The sequence below is a fragment of the Myotis daubentonii genome, chromosome X (genome assembly GCF_963259705.1).
Source record: "Myotis daubentonii chromosome X, mMyoDau2.1, whole genome shotgun sequence".
Taxonomy (NCBI): Eukaryota; Metazoa; Chordata; class Mammalia; order Chiroptera; family Vespertilionidae; genus Myotis; species Myotis daubentonii.
The window spans coordinates 124,561,275-124,580,892 of NC_081861.1; the positions used below are offsets into that span (position 1 = coordinate 124,561,275).

At 39.9% G+C, this 19,618-nt stretch overlaps 1 protein-coding gene across 1 annotated transcript; it reads right to left on the reverse strand.

Annotated features, from left to right (window-relative positions):
• Positions 1-3,726: 3,726 nt before the first annotated feature.
• On the reverse strand, positions 3,727-17,231 carry EIF2S3 (eukaryotic translation initiation factor 2 subunit gamma). Its single transcript, XM_059680085.1, has 12 exons — positions 17,080-17,231; positions 16,515-16,578; positions 15,180-15,307; positions 14,972-15,093; positions 14,095-14,189; positions 12,740-12,898; positions 11,404-11,538; positions 10,018-10,112; positions 8,835-8,979; positions 7,554-7,723; positions 6,796-6,968; positions 3,727-4,068 (listed from the first exon to the last, which is right to left on the reverse strand). Exons 1-12 carry the CDS (start codon positions 17,146-17,148, stop codon positions 4,005-4,007), a joined length of 1,419 nt encoding a protein of 472 aa, XP_059536068.1. The 5' UTR covers positions 17,149-17,231; the 3' UTR covers positions 3,727-4,004.
• Between the last annotated feature and the right edge of the window lie 2,387 nt (positions 17,232-19,618).

Here is a 19,618-nt window from a genome sequence, read left to right on the forward strand (position 1 = left end):
TTCTAAAAATGGCATTTCAGCCGAAACCAGTTTGGCTCGGTGGATAGAGCGTCGGCCTGCGGACTGAGAGGTCCCAGGTTCGATTCCGGTCAAGGGCATGTACCTGGGTTGAGGGCATATCCCCAGTAGGAGATGTGCAGGAGGCGGCTGATTGATGATTCTCTCTCATTGATGTTTCTGACTCTCTATCTCTCTCCCTTCCTCTCTGTAAAAAATCAATAAAATATATTTTAAAAATAAATAAATAAAAATAAAAATAAAAATGGCATTTCAGAAATTTTATGAGTGCAACTTTTTGCACACTCTTATTAGAAGGAAAGTTCTTTTTTCTCTGCAAAAGCCAAATGTAAACACACACATCTTGGGAGGTTATACACAAAGAGTGAAATAGTGCAGAGCTTTTTAGGTCAGCCTAGATATCATTTGGATGATGTCACAGCTTCACTGTCCTTATGCTCCCCCCACCCCCACTTCTGTGAGACTAACTTTATAATTTATCAGAGTTGTACATAGCATTCGCTTACAAAAAGGGTAACTACTTATGTTGAGAACAGACTGCAGTGGTGAAAGTGTGGAAGCAGGAAGGAGTTATAGGGTTATTGTCACTGGTGACTACAAGTAAGATGGTAGCAGCGGAGGTGATGAGAACTGGTCAGATTCTGAAAAGATCTTGCTGACGAGAGCCAACAGAATTTAGATGCCATGAACTTTCATCAGCAACATCACATTATAGGCAGATTCTCAACTAGGTATATCTTTTGCTGAGAATCACTGTACCAACTTTAAGTTCTATGAAAATAAGGCCCATTGTTTTATTTGTATATTCCCATTTACACGAAGCATAGTGTTTTGCAAATTTATTGAAATTCATGGCAGAGACTTCTGGTTTCAATTTTGACATGAGCTTAATTAAATTAGTTGCGCTAGCCAGTGTGGCTCGGTTGGTTGGGCATCATCCTGTGCTCCTAAAGGTTGCCGATTTGATTCCCAGTCAGGGCACATGCCCAAGTTGTGGGCTGGATCTCTGGTAGGGGGCGTGCAGAGGCAGCCTATCAATATTTTGCTCTCATATCAGTGTTTCTCCCTTTGTCTCTAAAAATTAGTAAGAATATTTTTAAAAATAATAAATTAGTCAATTATTGCAAAGCTCTGGATCTTACATCATTCCAGAATTTCTGGTAAATGCTTAGAAAACACAGGGGGACATATTAGATATAAACTTAATGTTTGGATTAGAACCTTGTTTTATTTAAATGTGTTCCAGACGCTATAGCACAACCCTTCAAAGTCAATCAAGTATGTAACATGAATATGGTTCCTCAAAACTTATACTTTCATAACTCATAGTCATAGATACTAAACTTCTATGACACACCAGCTTCAATGCCCAAAAGAGCATACTATTATGACTATGGCATCCAATCCCACATTAAATGCAAATTGAAGAAAAGCAAACTAGGGTATTATCAGACTACCAAAACTCAATAAGATTCTGTGTTATCTGATACACCTACTTCTCAACTCTCTAAACTTGTTTCTCAACACCGGAGTTTTTAAAAACATCACACCTCAGCTCCACCCCAAGCCAATTAAATCAGAATCTCTGTGGGGCATCTATCTTTTATTAAAAAAATACTTATTTTATTGATTTCAGAGAGGAAGGGAGAGGGATAGAAACCTCAATGGTAAGAGAGAATCATGGATTGGCTGCCTCCTGCATGCCCCCTACTGGGGATAAGCCTGCAACCTGGTTATGTGTCCTGACCAGGAATTGAACCTGGACCCTTCAGTCCGCAGGTCCATGTTCTATCCACTGAGCCAAACCAGCTAGGGCAAGCAGCTTTCTTTTTTTCAGATTCCTCCAGCAATTCTAATGTCATTCAGAGTTGAGAACCACTGCTCTAACAGAATCTTATGAAACAAAAAATAAGTAAAAAATTAAACAGCACAGCACATGAAAAGTACAGGAACATGGAGAATAAGTTAAAAATCAAAGGGCACACCCCTTGCTTTCTAACATCTTTTCTCTTGAAAGCTCATTAGATTACTAATATTAAAAAACAAAACAACACACAAAACTTTGCCCGGCTGGTGGCTCAGTGGTTGAACATCGACCCATGAACCAGGTCAGTTTGATTCTTGGTCAGGGCATATGACCGACCGATTGTGGACTCCATCTCTGGTGTGGGGTGTGCAGGAGGCAGCTGATCAATGATTCTCTCATCATTGATGTTTCTCTCTCCCTGTCCCGCTCTGTAATCAGTAAGTATATACCTATAATAAATCCCAAAGATTACTATTAGAATCTCATAGATAAGGCCTTGGAAGATCTTATCTAGAAGCACCTGGTGTAACAGTATTTGCAATGGGAGAAGGCTGTTGGATTTCAGGTGTCAACCAACACAATTACAGGATTTCATAGGGAAAGGGTGAGAACTTCTGACTTGTTTCTTGTATTCCAGTCCAGGAAAAGAGAGAAAGGGGGGTGGAGGAGGGGTGTGCCCACAGTAACCAGCACTCATGCTCCAAAGCACGTCAAACTCGCAGCCCACAACAAATACTTTTGTGGCCCAGCCAATATAATGGAAGAAATTTATATATATATATATATATATTTTTTTATTGATTTTTTACAGAGAGGAAGGGAGAGAGATAGAGTTAGAAACATCGATGAGAGAGAAACATCGATCAGCCGCCTCCTGCACATCTTCTACTGGGGATGTGCCCGCAACCCAGGTACATGCCCTTGACTGGAATCGAACCTGGGAACTTTCAGTCCGCAGGCCGACGCTCTATCCACTGAGCCAAACCGGTTTTGGCGGAAGAAACTTTTTAATAAAAATTTCGTAACTTGCCCTAGCTGGTTTGGCTCAGTGGATAGAGCATCAGCCTGCGGACTGAAGGGTCCCAGGTTCAATTTCAGTCAAGGGTACATGCCTGGGATGCAGGCTTGATCCCGATGGGGGGACGTGCAGGAGGCAGCCAATCAATGATTTTCTTTCATCATTGATGTTTCTCTCCCTCTCCCTTCCTCTCTGAAATCTATATATTTTTTTAAATCTGTAACTTAATTTTTACAATATCATTATACATAACCAACTACATTCACTAATGACTGATTACTATAACTGTGTTGCATTCATTTTCCTTATGCACGTTACGCACAGGCGCACCATTTCTCTCCACTAATACTAGCAGCAAATATTTTAGCAGCCGGTTGCCATGTCATTAGTCTTGGACTGCTTGTTGTGCGCAACAGAAAAGATTTCGCTTTCGGAGAACAAGAAAAATAGCTTTATTTGCATTACACTTATTAATTTGTGTAGTTATTCAGTGTCTCGTAAGTTAATGTTCAAGAAAAACTATTTTTATTAAAATGTTCTATTATTTTGTTAACGACGACTCATTTATTTCAGCCCTGTGCATTCAGAATGTCTCTATCAAAATAAACCTACGTTTCTATGAAAATTGAAGCTTTTGTTTTTTTTTGCCGCCCACATAAACTTAAGCCTTATTTAGCCCATGTTAACCTTTGAGTGTGACATGCTTGCTCTGAAGGATAATTTTATTTGAACCTATTCATTTCTTTTACTCAAAATTGTGAAAATAAAACAACATAAAATATGAGGCAAAGGGAAGCTGGTCTTCAAGAATTTGTATCTCCAAGTTTTTACTGATGTAATAATCCTTTCAAGTCTGAAGTTACTCAAAGATGAATCATGAAAATAAGAAGAAGAAATTTATTTCAAACAGGTTCTGTGGTACATGTGCTACAGCAAAAGCTAACTGTAGTAGTTTCATGTCAAACCAGCAGTTATGTAATTTAGACATTATTTGAGAATGAGCAGTTTCTGAGAAAATCAATCCAGTAATTTTTGCATTTATTGTAGACCCTATTTCAGTACTAGAGAGGTTACATTTGCATCACCGAAAAATGAGAGTAATCACTAAGGTGAAGTTCACTCCCCAGCACTACTTTGAAAATCTGACTTGTTCCGAATTCTTCAGTCATCATCTACTGTTGGCTTGATTGTCACTCCTCTTCTTATTTGACCCCAACCAATTAAACTGCAAAATGAAAATAAAAGAAACTGTGATTTTTGGGCTATTTCATTATTACCACACAATCATTTGACATAACTGGTTTTACTTGCCTATCTGCTCAATCTGAATGTTTCCAAAACCTGCTTCTCCATAAAGCTCACACTATCATCTTAGATTTAGACCCAGACAGATGGACTCTAGTCAGAATGAATGACAGAAGAAAAAAAAATTGCTACTATAAATATGCTCACCTTCACTCTATCAAAATACACCTACTCCTTCAGAACTGTCAAGAGCCTTCCCATCCACCTAAGGAACCATCTTATCTAATAATAGAGAAACATGTAAATTGACCATCCCTCCACTAAGCTCACCAGCCAACCAGGAGTATGCAAATTAACCCAACAAAGATGGCAGTTAATTTGCATGCGTAGGTGCGAAGCGGCAGAGCGAAGACAGAAGGCTCTGGGCCAGAGTAGCAAAGATGGAAGGCTCCAAGCCAGAGGAGCGAAGGCCTGGGTCTCGGGTGCTGGAGGAAAACCGGTGCCAGCAGCCAGGGGAAGGGAAGGCCTATTGCACGAATCTCTTCGTGCAACGGGCCTCTAGTGCTGTTATAAAACCCCCCACTCTGATACTTTTAAAAAAATCTCATTCTCTATCCTTTTCTCCATTCACAGCACCTCAGCATATCACAATGGCTTTAGCATAACCTTAGCTGGTAAAGGAAATTAAACTAAAGGACTAGATAGTCTATTATTGGCAGACTAGTGGCCCGGTGCACAAAATTCATGCACATTAAAAGGGAATTAGAGGAAACATTTTAATATTGCTATTTGCCCTTTATAATAGAAGTGTCAGAGATGAAAGAAAATTAGTAAAAATACATATATGAAAATCTCCCTCCTGTCAGAGTCTGGGGCACGCCGCGGGACCGAGAGTCAAGTCCCCGCCCACCCAAGTGCACCTCAAAATCGCGCCAGACCAAGATCTGATCAGCCCCACCCCCACTGGGCAAACAAAGACCCGGCTGGCCCCACCCAGGGGCGTGGCTTCAGGTCTCCTGGCCCCGGTGCTGGGGGGCATGGCCTCAGGTCCCGGGTCTCCTGTCCCGACAACCATTTGCATATTAGCTCTTTATTATATAGGATTACTCTCAACAGTAGAGAGACCTCTGCTCCCTCTTCCAATGTCTGCTCTAATAGGTGACTGACTAAGCTGGATTGTTAACTCAACTGTAGCTTCTAGAACAAAATCCACCTCCACATGGATTAAAACTACAATTCTAAAGAATGTAAGAATCACCCGGCCAGTGTGGCTCAGTGGTTGTGCGTCGACCCAGGAATCAAGAAATCACTGGTTTGATTCCCAATCAGGGCACATGCCCGGATTATGGGCTCGACCCCCAGTAGGGGGCGTGCAGGAGGCAGATGATCAATGATTCTCTCTCATTGATGTTTCTCTCTCTCCCTTTCCTTTCTTCTCTGAACTCAATAAAAAAATATTAAAAAAAAAAGAATGTAAGACTCATTCAGATGCTCTCATTTCTGTGAACAATTTTAGTGATTCTCTAAGGATACATCACCACCTATATAAGTATTCCAGCCGAAACCGGTTTGGCTCAGTGGATAGAGCGTCGGCCTGCGGACTGAAAGGTCCCAGGTTCGATTCCGGTCAAGGGCATGTACCTGGGTTGCGGGCATATCCCCAGTAGGAGATGTGCAGGAGGCAGCTGATCGATGTTTCTCTCTCATCGATGTTTCTAACTCTCTATCTCTCCCCCTTCCTCTCTGTAAAAAATCAATAAAATATATTTTTTAAAAAAAATAAGTATTCCAGCCAAGAATATAAAACCTGAGTCTAATCTTAGGAAACATCAGATAAACCCAAATTGAGGAATAGTCTATAAAGTAACTAGCTTGTATTCTTCAAAGCTGACAATGCCAAGACAATGAAAGGTTAAGGAAATTTCAGATTAGAGATCAAAGAGACATGAAAATTAAATGCAATGCATGACCCAGATTGGAAGGACGTAGAGGACAATATTGGGACAAGCAATAAAACTGGAATATGGACTGTAGATTTTATTATTTTATCAATGTTAAACTTCTTTACATGGTTATATAAGAAAATATCTTTGTTTTTAGGAACTATATGAAGTATTATGAGATCAAGGGGAGGGGCATGGTTATAAACAACCTAATCCTCAAACAGCTCAGAAAAAAATGTTTATACATCTAATAACAGAATATGCAAATTAGCCAGGATGCCATAACATCACAACCGATCTACAAGCAGTGGAGAGGTACAGGAGGGTGGGGCAGCAAGCTAAGAGTAGGGAGAGCTATAGGAGGGCGGGGCAGCGAGCAATGAGCAGGGGAGAGCTACCAGAGGTGGTGGGCAGGGTGGCCAGCTAAGGCAAGCAGCAGAGAGCAACTCCTAGTGTGTGTGTGTGTGTGTGTGTGTGTGTGTGTGTGTGTGTGTGTGAGTGTGCGTGTGCGTGTGCGTGTGTAAAAAGCCAAAGACAAGGGAAATACTGAACCAAATTCATTGGTTTTTGATAGGTGTCCATCACAAATCACGGCTGGAAATACAGATTACAAAGTCATTCAAATAAATATAGTTTAGAGTTAAAGCCACAATAATAACTGTTGTATTCAAGTGTGTGTGTGCGCGCGCACGCGCGCCACAAAGGATCTAAGAAAATTAACTGTGTCTTCTTTAATAGACAGTGACAAAGGCTAATACACTTACCGCCAGTGTTTCTCAACCCTTCGGCTAAGGGCAATTTTTTCTCCTACTTCTGTGCACACAGGATTAGTCAAAACAATTTTGCCCAAATCGGCCTTGACTGCACTAACTCTTCCTCCAGTCGACAGGGATCCTATGTTCACCATGAGCACTTCATTCTTCGACAACTTTTGCACCTAGGGAAATAAAAATAAACCCCAATATCAAGAAAATGTGTTCCAAAACTTACTATTCATTTTCTGACATCCTTGCCAACAACAGATGTCAGCAACTTTCCATCTCTGCCAGCATAATCTTGACACTTAAAAAAAAAAATCAAATGATGCCTTAGCCAGGTTAGCTCAGTGGATAGGGCATGGGCCCGGGTTTGATTCGTCAAGGGCACATGCCTCAGTTGCAGGCTCAATCTCTGGCCCTGGTTGGAGCACGTGCGGGAGGCAACCAATCAATTGGAGGACACACTGATGTTTTTGTCTGTCTGTCTGTCTCCCTTCCACTCTCTGTAAAAATCGATGGGAAAATATCCTCAGGTGAAGATTAACAAAAATTAAAAATAAATAAAATGGATAACAGGACTAAATCATTGACACATGACATACTTTTCCGTTTTGTCTGGTTTCACTTTAAACTGAATGCCATATCGAAATTCTCCATTTTCAAGAATTCAAATTTACTCCTTTTTTTGAATCCCATGATAACTGTAAGACTGGTCTTCACATCACTGTCACTTTTCTGAAACAGGAATTATGGAAAGCACTTACTTTTGCCGCTTTTTTGTCTCCTTCAGTGCGTACCCCTAGAAGGCGTCTAAGCAGGAAATAGGAGATTTCCAATTCTGTGAAGATCTCAGGTAAAGCTCCAACCGCACCAAGTACCTGCCCCACCATTCTGTCAGCCCGGCACAAAGTGGGGTCAATTTTGGTTCCAACTCCTGATATAAAATAAGATATATCCTATATAACAAAGAGCTAATATGCTAATTAGACCAAACAGCCAATTGACCTTCCGGACGAAGCCAGGGCTGCAAGGGCTGGCCGAGGCTGCAAGGGCCGAGCCCCTTGCATGAATTTTGTGCATCGGGCCTCTAGTGTATGTGCATATATATACATACACATATATACATATATATATATGTGTGTATGTATGTATATGTTCCCATTTTTTCCCCTGCAAAGCTGTTTACCCCAAAACGTACTCAAACAAGTACAGCACATACCTGTACATTTTAATACTTAGATTTTCATAGTAACATAACAGCTACATAGGTTTGACAAAAAAAATCCATTTTATCTGAAGAAATAGAATTGTAAACTCCCAAGTTAGTTGTGCATTTGAAATCAGAAAGACTCCCTTCACTTAAATTCTAAACAAAGGGCAAAGAGATAACAGCCTAACTAAAAAATGAATCTATCCTTAATGAAAGTTGAAAAGATACAAAATTCATGGGTAGTGTGAAGGATATCTGCCTGCCATTTCTCCCCTGGAAGGCTAGTCAAAAAAATAGCGTAAAGATTTCATATATGACTCCTAGAATCCACTTCGAAATGTTTTAGCCGTGTATCTTTTGAGGAGGAAGAGAAGAACAGATATAAAGAGGAAGCAAGATTGAGAGTGTATTGGTAATTTGTTGAAGCTGGGTGGTGGCTATAAGAGTTATCTTTCTCCTCCCCTCCTTCTCTCTTTCCCCGTCTCCAAAATTAATGAAGAACATATCCTGGGGTGAGAACTAAAAAAAAAAAAATCTATATCTTTTTGAGTAATCCATTTCCCATGAAAAGTGCCATGAATATCCACAAATGAAAATGTAGAGATGTGCCCTGGCTGGTGTGGCTTAGTTGGTTGGGTGTCATCCCATATACTGCAAGGTTCTCAGTTCAATTCTCAGTCAGTTAGGGCACATGCCCAGGTTGTGGTTTTGATCTCCAATGGGGGGCATGTAGGAGACAGCCAATCGATGCTTCCCTCTCTCACACTGATGTTTTTCTCTCCCTCTCCCTTCCTGCCTCTCAAAAATAACATAGGGATGAGAGGAAAAACCTTACCAATAAGACCCCCTGGAGCAGCGTACTGAAGATCATTATGTTCCGCAAACAGTGATACAATTTTGGAAAAGATTGGTTTACACATGAGTTTCCCTTCACTATCTTTGGAAACGATACCAGGTCTGACTTCTATCTCCTGGCCCACCTATAAAAAAAAAATTTAATAATTAAAATTACTGCATTTAGAGTTAGGGACAACACAATTCCCATTTACACATAAAAAGTCCTAACAGAAAGACCACAAAAGTGAAAAGGCAATCCTTTTTCTATTTCAAAGACCACAACAATAATAAAAAAAAGTAAAATGATCTCCCAAAACAGAACCATCCGACTGTTTCTAACCAGCTACCATATAAGCCTATCTCCACAAAAAATGTGGAGTACTAAAACACATCTATATCAAGTACTAGGCACCACCAAGAAAAAAATTTTTTGCCCTAAATGAGTAGCACAGTTGGTTAGTGTTGTCCCAATACGCCAAGGTTGTGGATTTGATCCCCAATAAGAGCACATACAAGAAGCAACCAATTCATAAATAAGTAGAACACATTGATCTCTCTCTCTCTCAAATCAATAAATTCTTTTAAAAAGTTTTATGTCTTGCCCTGGCCGGTTTGGCTCAGTGGATAGAGCGTCGGCCTGCGGACTCAAGGGTCCTGGGTTCGATTCCAGTCAAGGGCATGTACCTTGGTTGTGGGCACATCCCCAGTGGGGAGTGTGCAGGAGGCAGCTGGTCGATGTTTCTCTCTCATTGATGTTTCTAACTCTCTATCCCTCTCCCTTCCTCTCTGTAAAAAATCAATAAAATATATTTAAAAAAAAAAGTTTTATGTCTTTTGAAAAAAAAAATTTATTTTTCAATTTAAAATATCCATATACTGCTTTCCTAATTAAGACCAGGGAAGTACATGATTTTCTAACCACTTTGCTGTACATATGAAACAAATACAGAATAATGCTGAATGTAAACTGTAATTGGAAAAAAAAACCTAAGAAGAAAAAAAAGACCAGGGGAAAACAAAGCAAAAACATAACCAGTAGACTTTGGGTGGTGAGCATTCAATGGAGTATACAGACATTGTATTATAAGGTTGTAAAAACCTGAAATTTAAATAATGTTATTAACCAATTTACCTCAATTAAACAAACAAACAAACAAAAACACAACCAAAACCCAACTTACCTTTAACACTCCTTTTAGAATACTACCACCAGCTACACCCCCTTTAAGGTCATCAACTTCACAGCCAGGTTTGTTGACATCAAAGGACCTAATAACTAAAAAGAAAACAAATTAAAGCTGATTCTACACACTTTAATTTTAGATGAAATATTATTTTCTAAGTTAACTTTCCTAAAATAGTATACACATAAGATTTACACCATAGGGGTGAGTTTGTGACAAAACCTAATATTATTACTCCAACTAAGATTACTGCAGCCTTATGGAAAAGTGGAAATAACGTAAAAGTTCACTGACAGGAGGCATTTTATGGTACATCAATACCAGGGTTTGTCATGCAGCCATTAAAGAATGTAGAACCATATGTAATGAACTGGAAGGATACTATTAAAGGAAAAAACTAGTTATAAAATAACACATACAGTATGATCCCACTTCCACAAAGAAAAACTAAAACTAAAATACTTCAGGGCTAAGGGGCTAGAAGTGGGAGGGAGGCAGGGAGATCATGGACTTTTTTCTTTCCTTTATATACCACTATACAACTTCTAAATAAAAATTTAGTTTTAAAACTACAAAACAACTCTAGGACTATATGACCTGCACTTAGGTCCTGAGAGCAGTGTCTCTTAACAATGGGTACGCATCACAATCACCCAAGAGAACACTTCCCACAACACACAGGTGGGCCCTGGGTGAAGGCCCAAAAGGGCTAAATGTGTTTTGAAAAGGCTCCTACATCTCCGTAGAAATCACAAGCCTAGCCCTAGCTGATTTGGCTCAGTAGGTAAGAGCATAGACCAGCAAACTGAAGGGTCCTGGGTTCAATTTCGGTCAAGGGCATGTGGCCTGATTGCGGGCTCCATCCCCAGTAGGGGGAGTGCAGTAGGCAGCTGATCAATGATTCTCTCTCATCATTGATGTTTCTCTCTCTCCCTTCCCCTCTGAAATCAATAAAATAAAAAAGAAATCACAATCTTTGATGATCAAATTATAGCAAAATTGATATTTTAAACTTAAATAAAAGCGAAAGGGACATGAAAATCTTCATTAATGGTACAAGAAATAGGAAATAGTAGTAAATACTCTTATGGGGGAATCACCAATGTAGAAAAGATCCAATTAAGTGTTAGAAACAGCCCTAACCGGTTTGGCTCAGTGGATAGAGCGTCAGCCTGCGGACTCAAGGGTCCCAGGTTCGATTCCGGTCAAGGGCATGTACCTTGGTTGCGGGCACATCCCCAGTAGGGGTGTGCAGGAGGCAGCTGATGGATGTTTCTCTCTCATTGATGTTTCTAACTCTCTATCCCTCTCTCTTCCTCTCTGTAAAAAATCAATAAAATATATTTTTTAAAAAAAGAGTTAAAAACAAATCCTATCACTTACCAATAAGTCGGGGTTCTGAAGTAAAATCTCTCGGCGGTACTGGAATTTTCTTTACTATGTACTCACAGACAACTTCAATATTGTATTTCAGCTGAGCAGAAATTGGAATAATAGGAGCACCTTCTGCTACTGTACCTATATGACAAAATTCAGAAAAATCAGAATTCAATTTTACAAAATTTGTTCTATACATGTTACAGGAAACTGTTAAGAAACAGATGCCTACACATCCCCACACAAGTGCCAGAAACCAGTAGAAAGTGATTTTTGTTTAGAAAGGTAGCAGTATTGTTTGCTTTTACTCCTGAAAATGGATACTATTCCCTTTAAGAGAAAAATGTTAAAGTATATTTAATATACTAAGATGATAAAACTATTTAAAGGAATAAAACACTAACACTCCTGGGAAAGAACATTTTACTAGTTGAAAGATTTCCAATAACATGTAATTAACCTTCCAATAAATGTCAAGATAAAATTACAGACTCTTTGCTAATCAAAGACTACTGCACATATTAATATTTGCTCCTTATTAATTATATGTCAAACAGGCTGGTCAAAGAAATGGAACAAACAGAATTAATTTTAATCAATATGACTTATTCTTTTTCATTATGATAGAACTGGGTTCATGGAAAGTCAATCTAACAACAAAAACATGGCTGAGAGAGAATCGAATGTCAACAATAAGATGTATCATGTCTTCCCTAAAATGAAGAACACTAGCTGGTAGAGAAAGGGATGATGAAGTTTAAATAAATGATTGTCAGTTCCAATTCTCCAAGTAGCTACGCAGTAAGAATAATTTAAGACCTATTTTTTTAAGTGCTTTGTTCATTTTATTATCACTGAGGATTTTTTTATTTTTACTTTTTTAAAATATATTTTTATTGATTTCAGAGAGGAAGGGAGAGGGAAGAGATAGAAACATCAATGATGAGAGAGAATCATTGATAGGCTGCCTCCTGCACAACCCCTACTGGGGGTCGAGCCCACAATCCAGGCATGTGCCCTTGACTGGAATTGAACCCAGGACTCTTCAGTCCCCAGGCTGACGCTGTGTTCACTGAGCCAAACCAGCTAGGGCTCACTGAGGATTTTTTACACTGATAGTTTCCAGAATACAACTTCACTTCTAACTTTCAACCAGCAAAAATATATTTTAGTCTATTCATTCAGAAACATTGATTTCACCAGTGGTAGGTAGAGAAAAATAAGGCTTAAGACCCCTAAGCTTACCCTGTTTTATAAAATCTATTAAGAGTTAACATCTGGTACCTGGATTAAATAGCTCTCAAAGTGATGCATCGATGTATTAGATATTATGGCTTCTTACCTTGTACAAATGCAAGGATCTGTTCATACTGTTCTTTAGCCTGGCTTTCTTTCACCAAATCTATTTTATTTTGTAGAATCAAAATATGCTTCAGTTTCATGATTTCTATAGCAGCCAGGTGTTCAGAAGTCTGAGGCTGAGGACAAGACTCATTACCAGCTAAATGACAAAGAATAAAATAGATGCATGAGAATTAGCTAGAAATATGTCAGAAGAGGTAAATTCATGAGACAGAAAGCAGATTAGTGGTTGCCAGGAGCTGGGCTGGGGGGTGGGGGGGGAATAGAGTGACTGTTTAATGGGCATAGGGCTCTCTTTTGGGGTAATGAAGATGTCCTGGAACTAGACAGTGGTGATGCTTGTACAACACCGTCAGTGTACTTAATGTCACCAAATTGTACACTTTATGGCTAAAATGATAAGTTTTATATTATGTATATTTTATTAGCTGGCATGTGATAAAGGAAACATTTGAATGTCCTAGACCTACTCAAAGCGAAGGTCCTGGTTATCACATTGTTTGGCTCCCATTGCTGGTCCTAAGCAAGGAGTTTGGAATCAACAAGTTTGGCATCTCAGGGTCTGCCCTTAACTTTTGCTCAGGCATAAGGCTCTATCCAGCATTAGAAATGTTCCGGCCCAGTCAAGCTCCCAAGAGGCAGAGAGTAATTAAGAGGGAAAGACACTTAATACAGTCTATAAATTTCAACTATTAGAGGTTATTCCCTAACAAAGGAAGGGAGGAACACTAATAGTGAAGATAACTAACAGTGTATCATAAAGAAATAGGCATGTTTTGTTGGGCCCTCCAATGGTCATCCTCTCTATGCAGTAATGTTCAGGTGTCCTATACTATATCCCTTGGCATACTTTTAAAAAATTATATCCCATAGCAACAAATCTCTCAACAGCTCACATAAGGAGGTAGTACAACCCTAGTCCTGAAAACCCCAATTCAGGTTTAACCTTCGACACTAAGAATGAGTTTGCGTCTAAATAGAAACATTATATATCAATGTTGCAGTGGACAGCTGAGACAAAAACAAAAACTCACATGTACTTTTACAAGTAAATGTAAAATAAAAATAAGTTATATCATGTGATGTAAGGAAAATGAACTCCTGACTTTTAAAACTATATACTACCATATGAATTCTATAGGCCCTAGGTCTATCTTGTTTAATATTTTGTGACAGCTGGTAGGCAGGGATGTCATCTAGTATTTCATATTAGTTTCCACTCATGTCACCCTTAGGTAATAGATATGGCCTTTAAAGGCCTTAGTTCCCCTTTAAATATTTCATCTTGGATTTGCTCCACATTGATTTGTCCAAACCAATTCTGATATTACTTACCTATCAACAGAAGAGCTGCATCCATCACTGCGGCACCGTTCAGCATAGTGGCCATCAAAATATCGTGGCCAGGGCAGTCAACAAAGGAAACATGTCTACCAATGGAGAAATAACAATCAGTCCTAAGATCAATCAATGCTTCAAGATGCAAGTTACAGATTTCCCAAAATTAAATCACCTTAAATGCAGAATATAAATATTATATATGAATATGGAAAAAATATATATAATTCTTACTACTATAAAGTCAAGTGGTTACAGGACTTGGTGTTTCTAGACCTTGGAAATAAGATTACCTACTCGCTGAGAGTCAAATCACTATAGATCATTACAAAGCAAATGAAATTAGCTATGTAATACCTAGAAATAACTAAAGACCCAGAAACTCCCAAATCCAATGAAAGTAAATACGGTATGGAGTATATACAGGGAATGTAATCTATTTGAAAGTTAACAGTGTTAACAGAATGGACATAGCCATCTGAAAAAACAATTTGCCAAAAATTTCGCTAGCACTTTCAAAAGCTGGAATTGGCCTGGCTTTTGATACAAGAATAAATTCTCTGCCCGGCTGATCTGCCTCAGAGGTTGAGTGTAGATCTATGAACCAGGAGGTCACGGTTCAATTCCTGATCAGGGCACATGCTTGGGTTGTGGGCCATGCAGAAGGCAGCCGATCAATGATTCTCTCTCATCATTTTGTTCCTGCCCTAAGAACAGAAACACCTATTTAAAAACATAAAATAAGGTTAAAAAAACAAAACCATTCAGCGATTAGGCTCTCTGTTTAATATCCCGGTTATATATTTCAAAAGAGTTCCAACTACAAGACAATAAAATATAAAGTATAAAGTGTTTTTAGCACCAAAGAGGTCACCTGACTAATTTGAAGTTTCCTTTGGTCCCTGGAATGTCTGTAGGAAACTCATCAGGTGTACTACTTCCACAGGATCTGTAACATTCTGGCCGAGGACAACTTGGGTCATCAAGTTTATAAATCTAAAAGTTTCAATGAAAAGATTTGGGATTTGTTATCTGCATGTTCCAATTAAAGTTGATTTCTAGTTCCACAGTACAGGGCTCACCTTAGCATTAGCATATCCAAGCTTGATTGTAATATTTCTTTCTAGTTCATTTTTGAACCTGACAGTGTGGACTCCAGAAATAGCTTTTACAACTGTGGACTTCCCATGAGCTACGTGGCCAATTGTACCTACAGACAATATTCAAAAAAATTAATTCACATGTACTCAATTGCACCAAATATTTTTTTGCAAATAACAATGGAGTAGAAAAACAAAGCTATAACTCATTAGAAATATCAATGTAAAACCAACAGTGGCTTCAATTTTTGCACCTACATATTCCTTTTTTTAAATTTTTTTTCTTGATTTCAGAGAGGAAGGGAGAGGGAGAGAGACAAAAACATCAAGGATGAGAGCCTCCCCCTCTCCTTTCCACTCTCTAAAACGTCAATGGAAAAAATATCCTTGGGTAAGGATTAACAACAACAAAAAAGCCGTACTTAGCATACTAAAAACTATTCATCTCATGTTTTTAACCACAGGAAAGATTGCCTTCATTTAAAATAAACACTCAAGGTCCTGGATGGGTAGCTCAGTTGGTTGGAGCATCATCCTAATACACCAAGGTTACGGGTTCGATTTTGGTCAGGGTACACACAAGAAGCAACCAATGAATGCATAAATAAGTGGAACAACAAATCGATGTTTCTCTCAAATCCAAAAATAAAAAATGCAATAAAAAATATGTATCTTGTATATTCAGAAATTTTCCAGCATTCCCAGAATAAAATAAATAGGTATGATGAGCTTAACCAAAAGGAATCCATGAAAATGAGAAAACCCAGGTTTAATTACAGTAATGATGTCAAGGATAGCATATATCTTACAACCCTTTAATAGCCTAATGGTAAAGCCTTACTTTTAACTAGGCTTTACTGTGCTGTTTGTACAGACTCTCAAATAGCCCAAATTTACACTCAGCCGACATAACTTCTCCTCTACAGCTGTAGGTGTCAATTAAGGAAAAAAAATACTCTACTTAATAATGGCCTATATATCAAATAAAACTTTCAAAGAAACTCTGCCCTTGCAATAACCCTGTGTGACAAGTACAGCCACATTTTTACTTCTTAACGTGCTACATGACTACATATTGCCTTATGCTATTAAACTTCTCATATGTCTGTATGATTTGTTTCCTTACCTAGTCTGTAAGGTAAGCATGGGTAACATGTGCTTCCCAAAGAAATCAAGGAGGTGCTTTGCTCACAAGTGCTCAACGTCTATTTGAATATCTGCATCCTTATACAATTCAGGTAATCACACAAAGGGAGAGAAAAATCACTTGCTGGAGATCAAGCAACTCAGGTGTCCAAGAAGTTATCCTTATCTTACCTATATTAATTGTGGCTTGTCTGCTGATTACTTCGTGTGAAAGTGGAGTCAATTTGGTAACATCCTGCAATTAAACATTTTACTTTTACTTTTAATCACTGTACATAAGGCAAATCACAACTTTTTCCTTTGACTTTACACTTTACCTACAGTTCACCACCATGCATATAGCTCTCTTCTATAAGCAATCTTGTACTCGAATGACTGGGAAGTTTTAAAAGTCCCTCTCATCGCTACATAAGACTACACTCCGTTCTCTAGAGAAGATGGAGAGGCCGGAGGCAGCCCAACCTTGACATTAGCACTGAGGACAAACTTTCAAAAGTGAAAACCTTAATGACATTTAGATCTCACGATATCACTCCCCCCGCCCAGCTCGCGGACTTGCCGAGAGGCAGGTGGCGGCGCGAGCGCGGCTCAGGAACTCTGGCTCCAGAGCTAACCACGTTCCAGCAGCCCGGCACTGCCTTGTCTCAACGGCACTGCCTTGTCTCAACGCCACTCGGGAGGCCCTGTCTTTCCCACTCCCGAGTTCACTCCGCATCCTCCCAGATCGAAACCTTACCAAAGTGGCGAGATCTTGTCGAGAAAGATGCGGCTGGCCAAGAGTCACGCCAGCCTCACCCCCCGCCATCTTGTTGGGAGAGGAAGGAAGTCTCCGCGGCAACCGCCAGACCAAAGGCTGGGCGGGGGAGGAGGGGCGGGACGAATAAAGGAAGACAGGCCAGGGCTCGGGCCGGGGAAAGGAGGACCGTCGGTGCACCAGGACCTCATTACTTGAACGTCTTTATGCTTGGGTTCATACAGTACCTGCCGGCAGGATGACTAGAAAACACGAGGCAAAATTTCGGGATCGATTCGTAGCGGACCTGTCGGTTTTTTTTGTGCAGGCAAAGCTGAGGGCAGCTCCATAAAAGGCCCCTTGCTACGCGGGTGAAACTAACAGCGCGCGCGCTGGCTCGGGAGGAACCATTTCCGGTTTCCCGTGGGGGTGGCCGGAAGGGTTTTTCAGGACCTGGGAACCTTAGGTAGGATGTGAGGACAGACTGTGGGAACGTATTTTTTTACTGACTTCCGCAATTTAATAAGGCGAAGTCCGCTCGGGTCCGGCCCACCTGTGACGGAGCTCTAGGCGGGGAGGAGGCCATGCGCTGAGCTGGCCACGTTCACGTCGCTTCGCGTCACTGGCAGACGGCGGGGAGAGCGCCCTCGCGCGGAGGTTTCGCGCCCGATGGATGGGAAAAGCAAAGTCTTAACTTATTCTCAGAGGTTTCTGGGGAGCTAGGGAGGTGGTGTGTGGTGGCGCTAGAATGGAGTTAGCATAGAATAGAAGCTGGGTGTCAGTAAGACCTCCCAAAAAGGTTTGTTTTGTTTTTAAAAAGCTGATTCAAGAAAATCCACTTCTTTAATGGAAATATTACCAATAAATTGGTATTTTAAAATTTAAAGGTTGTTGAGATTTAACCCTTTTTCATCCAGTGTTAAAAAAAATGCAAGTTTTGTTTCTCCATGTATTTCTATGCTTTACAAATTTTCCATCATGAACATGTATTCATTTCTAGTCAGAAAAAATGTAAGGAGAGATAAATAAGAATTTAGGTTATCTGTGTTCATTTAATGCTTAAGAAAGATGATAATATGTTTTTATAAGTTTTAGGTACAACGATTTACCTAAAATGGGAAGATATATTTCAATAAATACATTAATTGGTTACGTGATGGCAGATATTTTGTATTTGGGTGGAGGCAATTAGTTCTAAATTTAGGAAATTACAAGTTTATAAATTTAGAATTTATCTGACATTGTAAATAATTGTACCACCCAATTCAGAAAACCCAGATGATAACAATGTAGAATTAGTGGTGATGGTTACACTACTTTGTGAATAAACTAAAAAATCAGTGAACTGTACATCTTATTTATTTTTAATTTAATTTAATTTTTATTGATTTTAGAGAGGAAGGAAGAGGGAGAGAGTGGTAGAAACATCAATGATGAGAGAGAGAGAATCATTGATCAGCTGCCTCCTGCACGCCCCACACTGGGGATCAAGCCCGCAACCTGGGCATGTACGCTTGGCGGGAATGTAAACTAGGACCCTTCAGTCCATAAGGTGACACACTATCCACTGAGCCAAACCGGCTAGGGCAGTGAACTATATGTTTTAAAGGGTGAATATTACAGTATGTAAATTATAGCAATAAAAAATACAAAATTCATGCCCTGTTCACTGTGGCTCAGTTGGTTGCACTGAAAGGTGCAGGTTCGATTCCCCATCAGAGCACATAGCAAGGTTTCGAGTTCCACCCCTGGTTGGGGTACATGCAGAAGGCAACTGATCAATGTTTCTTGTTCTCTCTCCCTCCCTCTCTCTCTAAAAATCAATATCAGCCCTGACCAGTTTGGCTCAGTGAATAGAGCATCGGCCTGCGGACTCAGGGGTCCCGGGTTCGATTCCGGTTGGGCGCATGTGCCTTGGTTGTGGGCGCATCCCCAGTAGGGAGTGTGCAGGAGGCGGCTGATCGATGTTTCTCTCTCATTGATGTTTCTGACTCTCTATCCCTCTCCCTTCCTCTCTGTAAAAAATCAATAAAATATATATATATATTTTTAATATTTTTATTGATTTCTTACAGAGAGGAATAGAGAGTGAGAAACATCAATCAGCTGCCTCCTGCACACTCCCCACTGGGGATGTGCCTGCAACCAAGGTACATGCTCTTGACCGGAATCGAACCTGGGACCCTTGAGTCCACAGGCCGACGCTCTATCCACTGAGCCAAACCGGTCAGGGCAATAAAATATATTTTTTAAAAAATCAATATCAACATAAAAAAATAGCCCTAGCCGGTTTTGCTCAGTGGATAGAGCATCAGCCCGTGGACTGAAGGGTCAGAGGTTTGATACCCTGGCCCTGGTAGGGAGTGTGCGGGAGGCAACCAATTGATGTGTCTCTTTCACATTGATTTTTCTGTCTCTGTATCTCCCCCTCCCACTCTCTCTTTAAAAAAATATATATATATATAAAAAAATATATAGCCCTGGCTGGTTTGGCTCAGTGGATAGAGCATCAGCCTGCAGACTGAAGGGTCCTGGGTTTGAT

Excerpts from the sequence above, each read along its gene's own strand:
- EIF2S3 (XM_059680085.1), bottom strand. The coding sequence starts at position 17,148 with ATGGCGGGGGGTGAGGCTGGCGTGACTCTTGGCCAGCCGCATCTTTCT. Across the intron at positions 14,190-14,971 it reads GGAAACTTCAAATTAGTCAG|ACATGTTTCCTTTGTTGACT; the intron begins GTGACCTCTTTG and ends CTCCATTGGTAG. Across the intron at positions 10,113-11,403 it reads TTCAGAACCCCGACTTATTG|TTATTAGGTCCTTTGATGTC; the intron begins GTAAGTGATAGG and ends TTTTCTTTTTAG.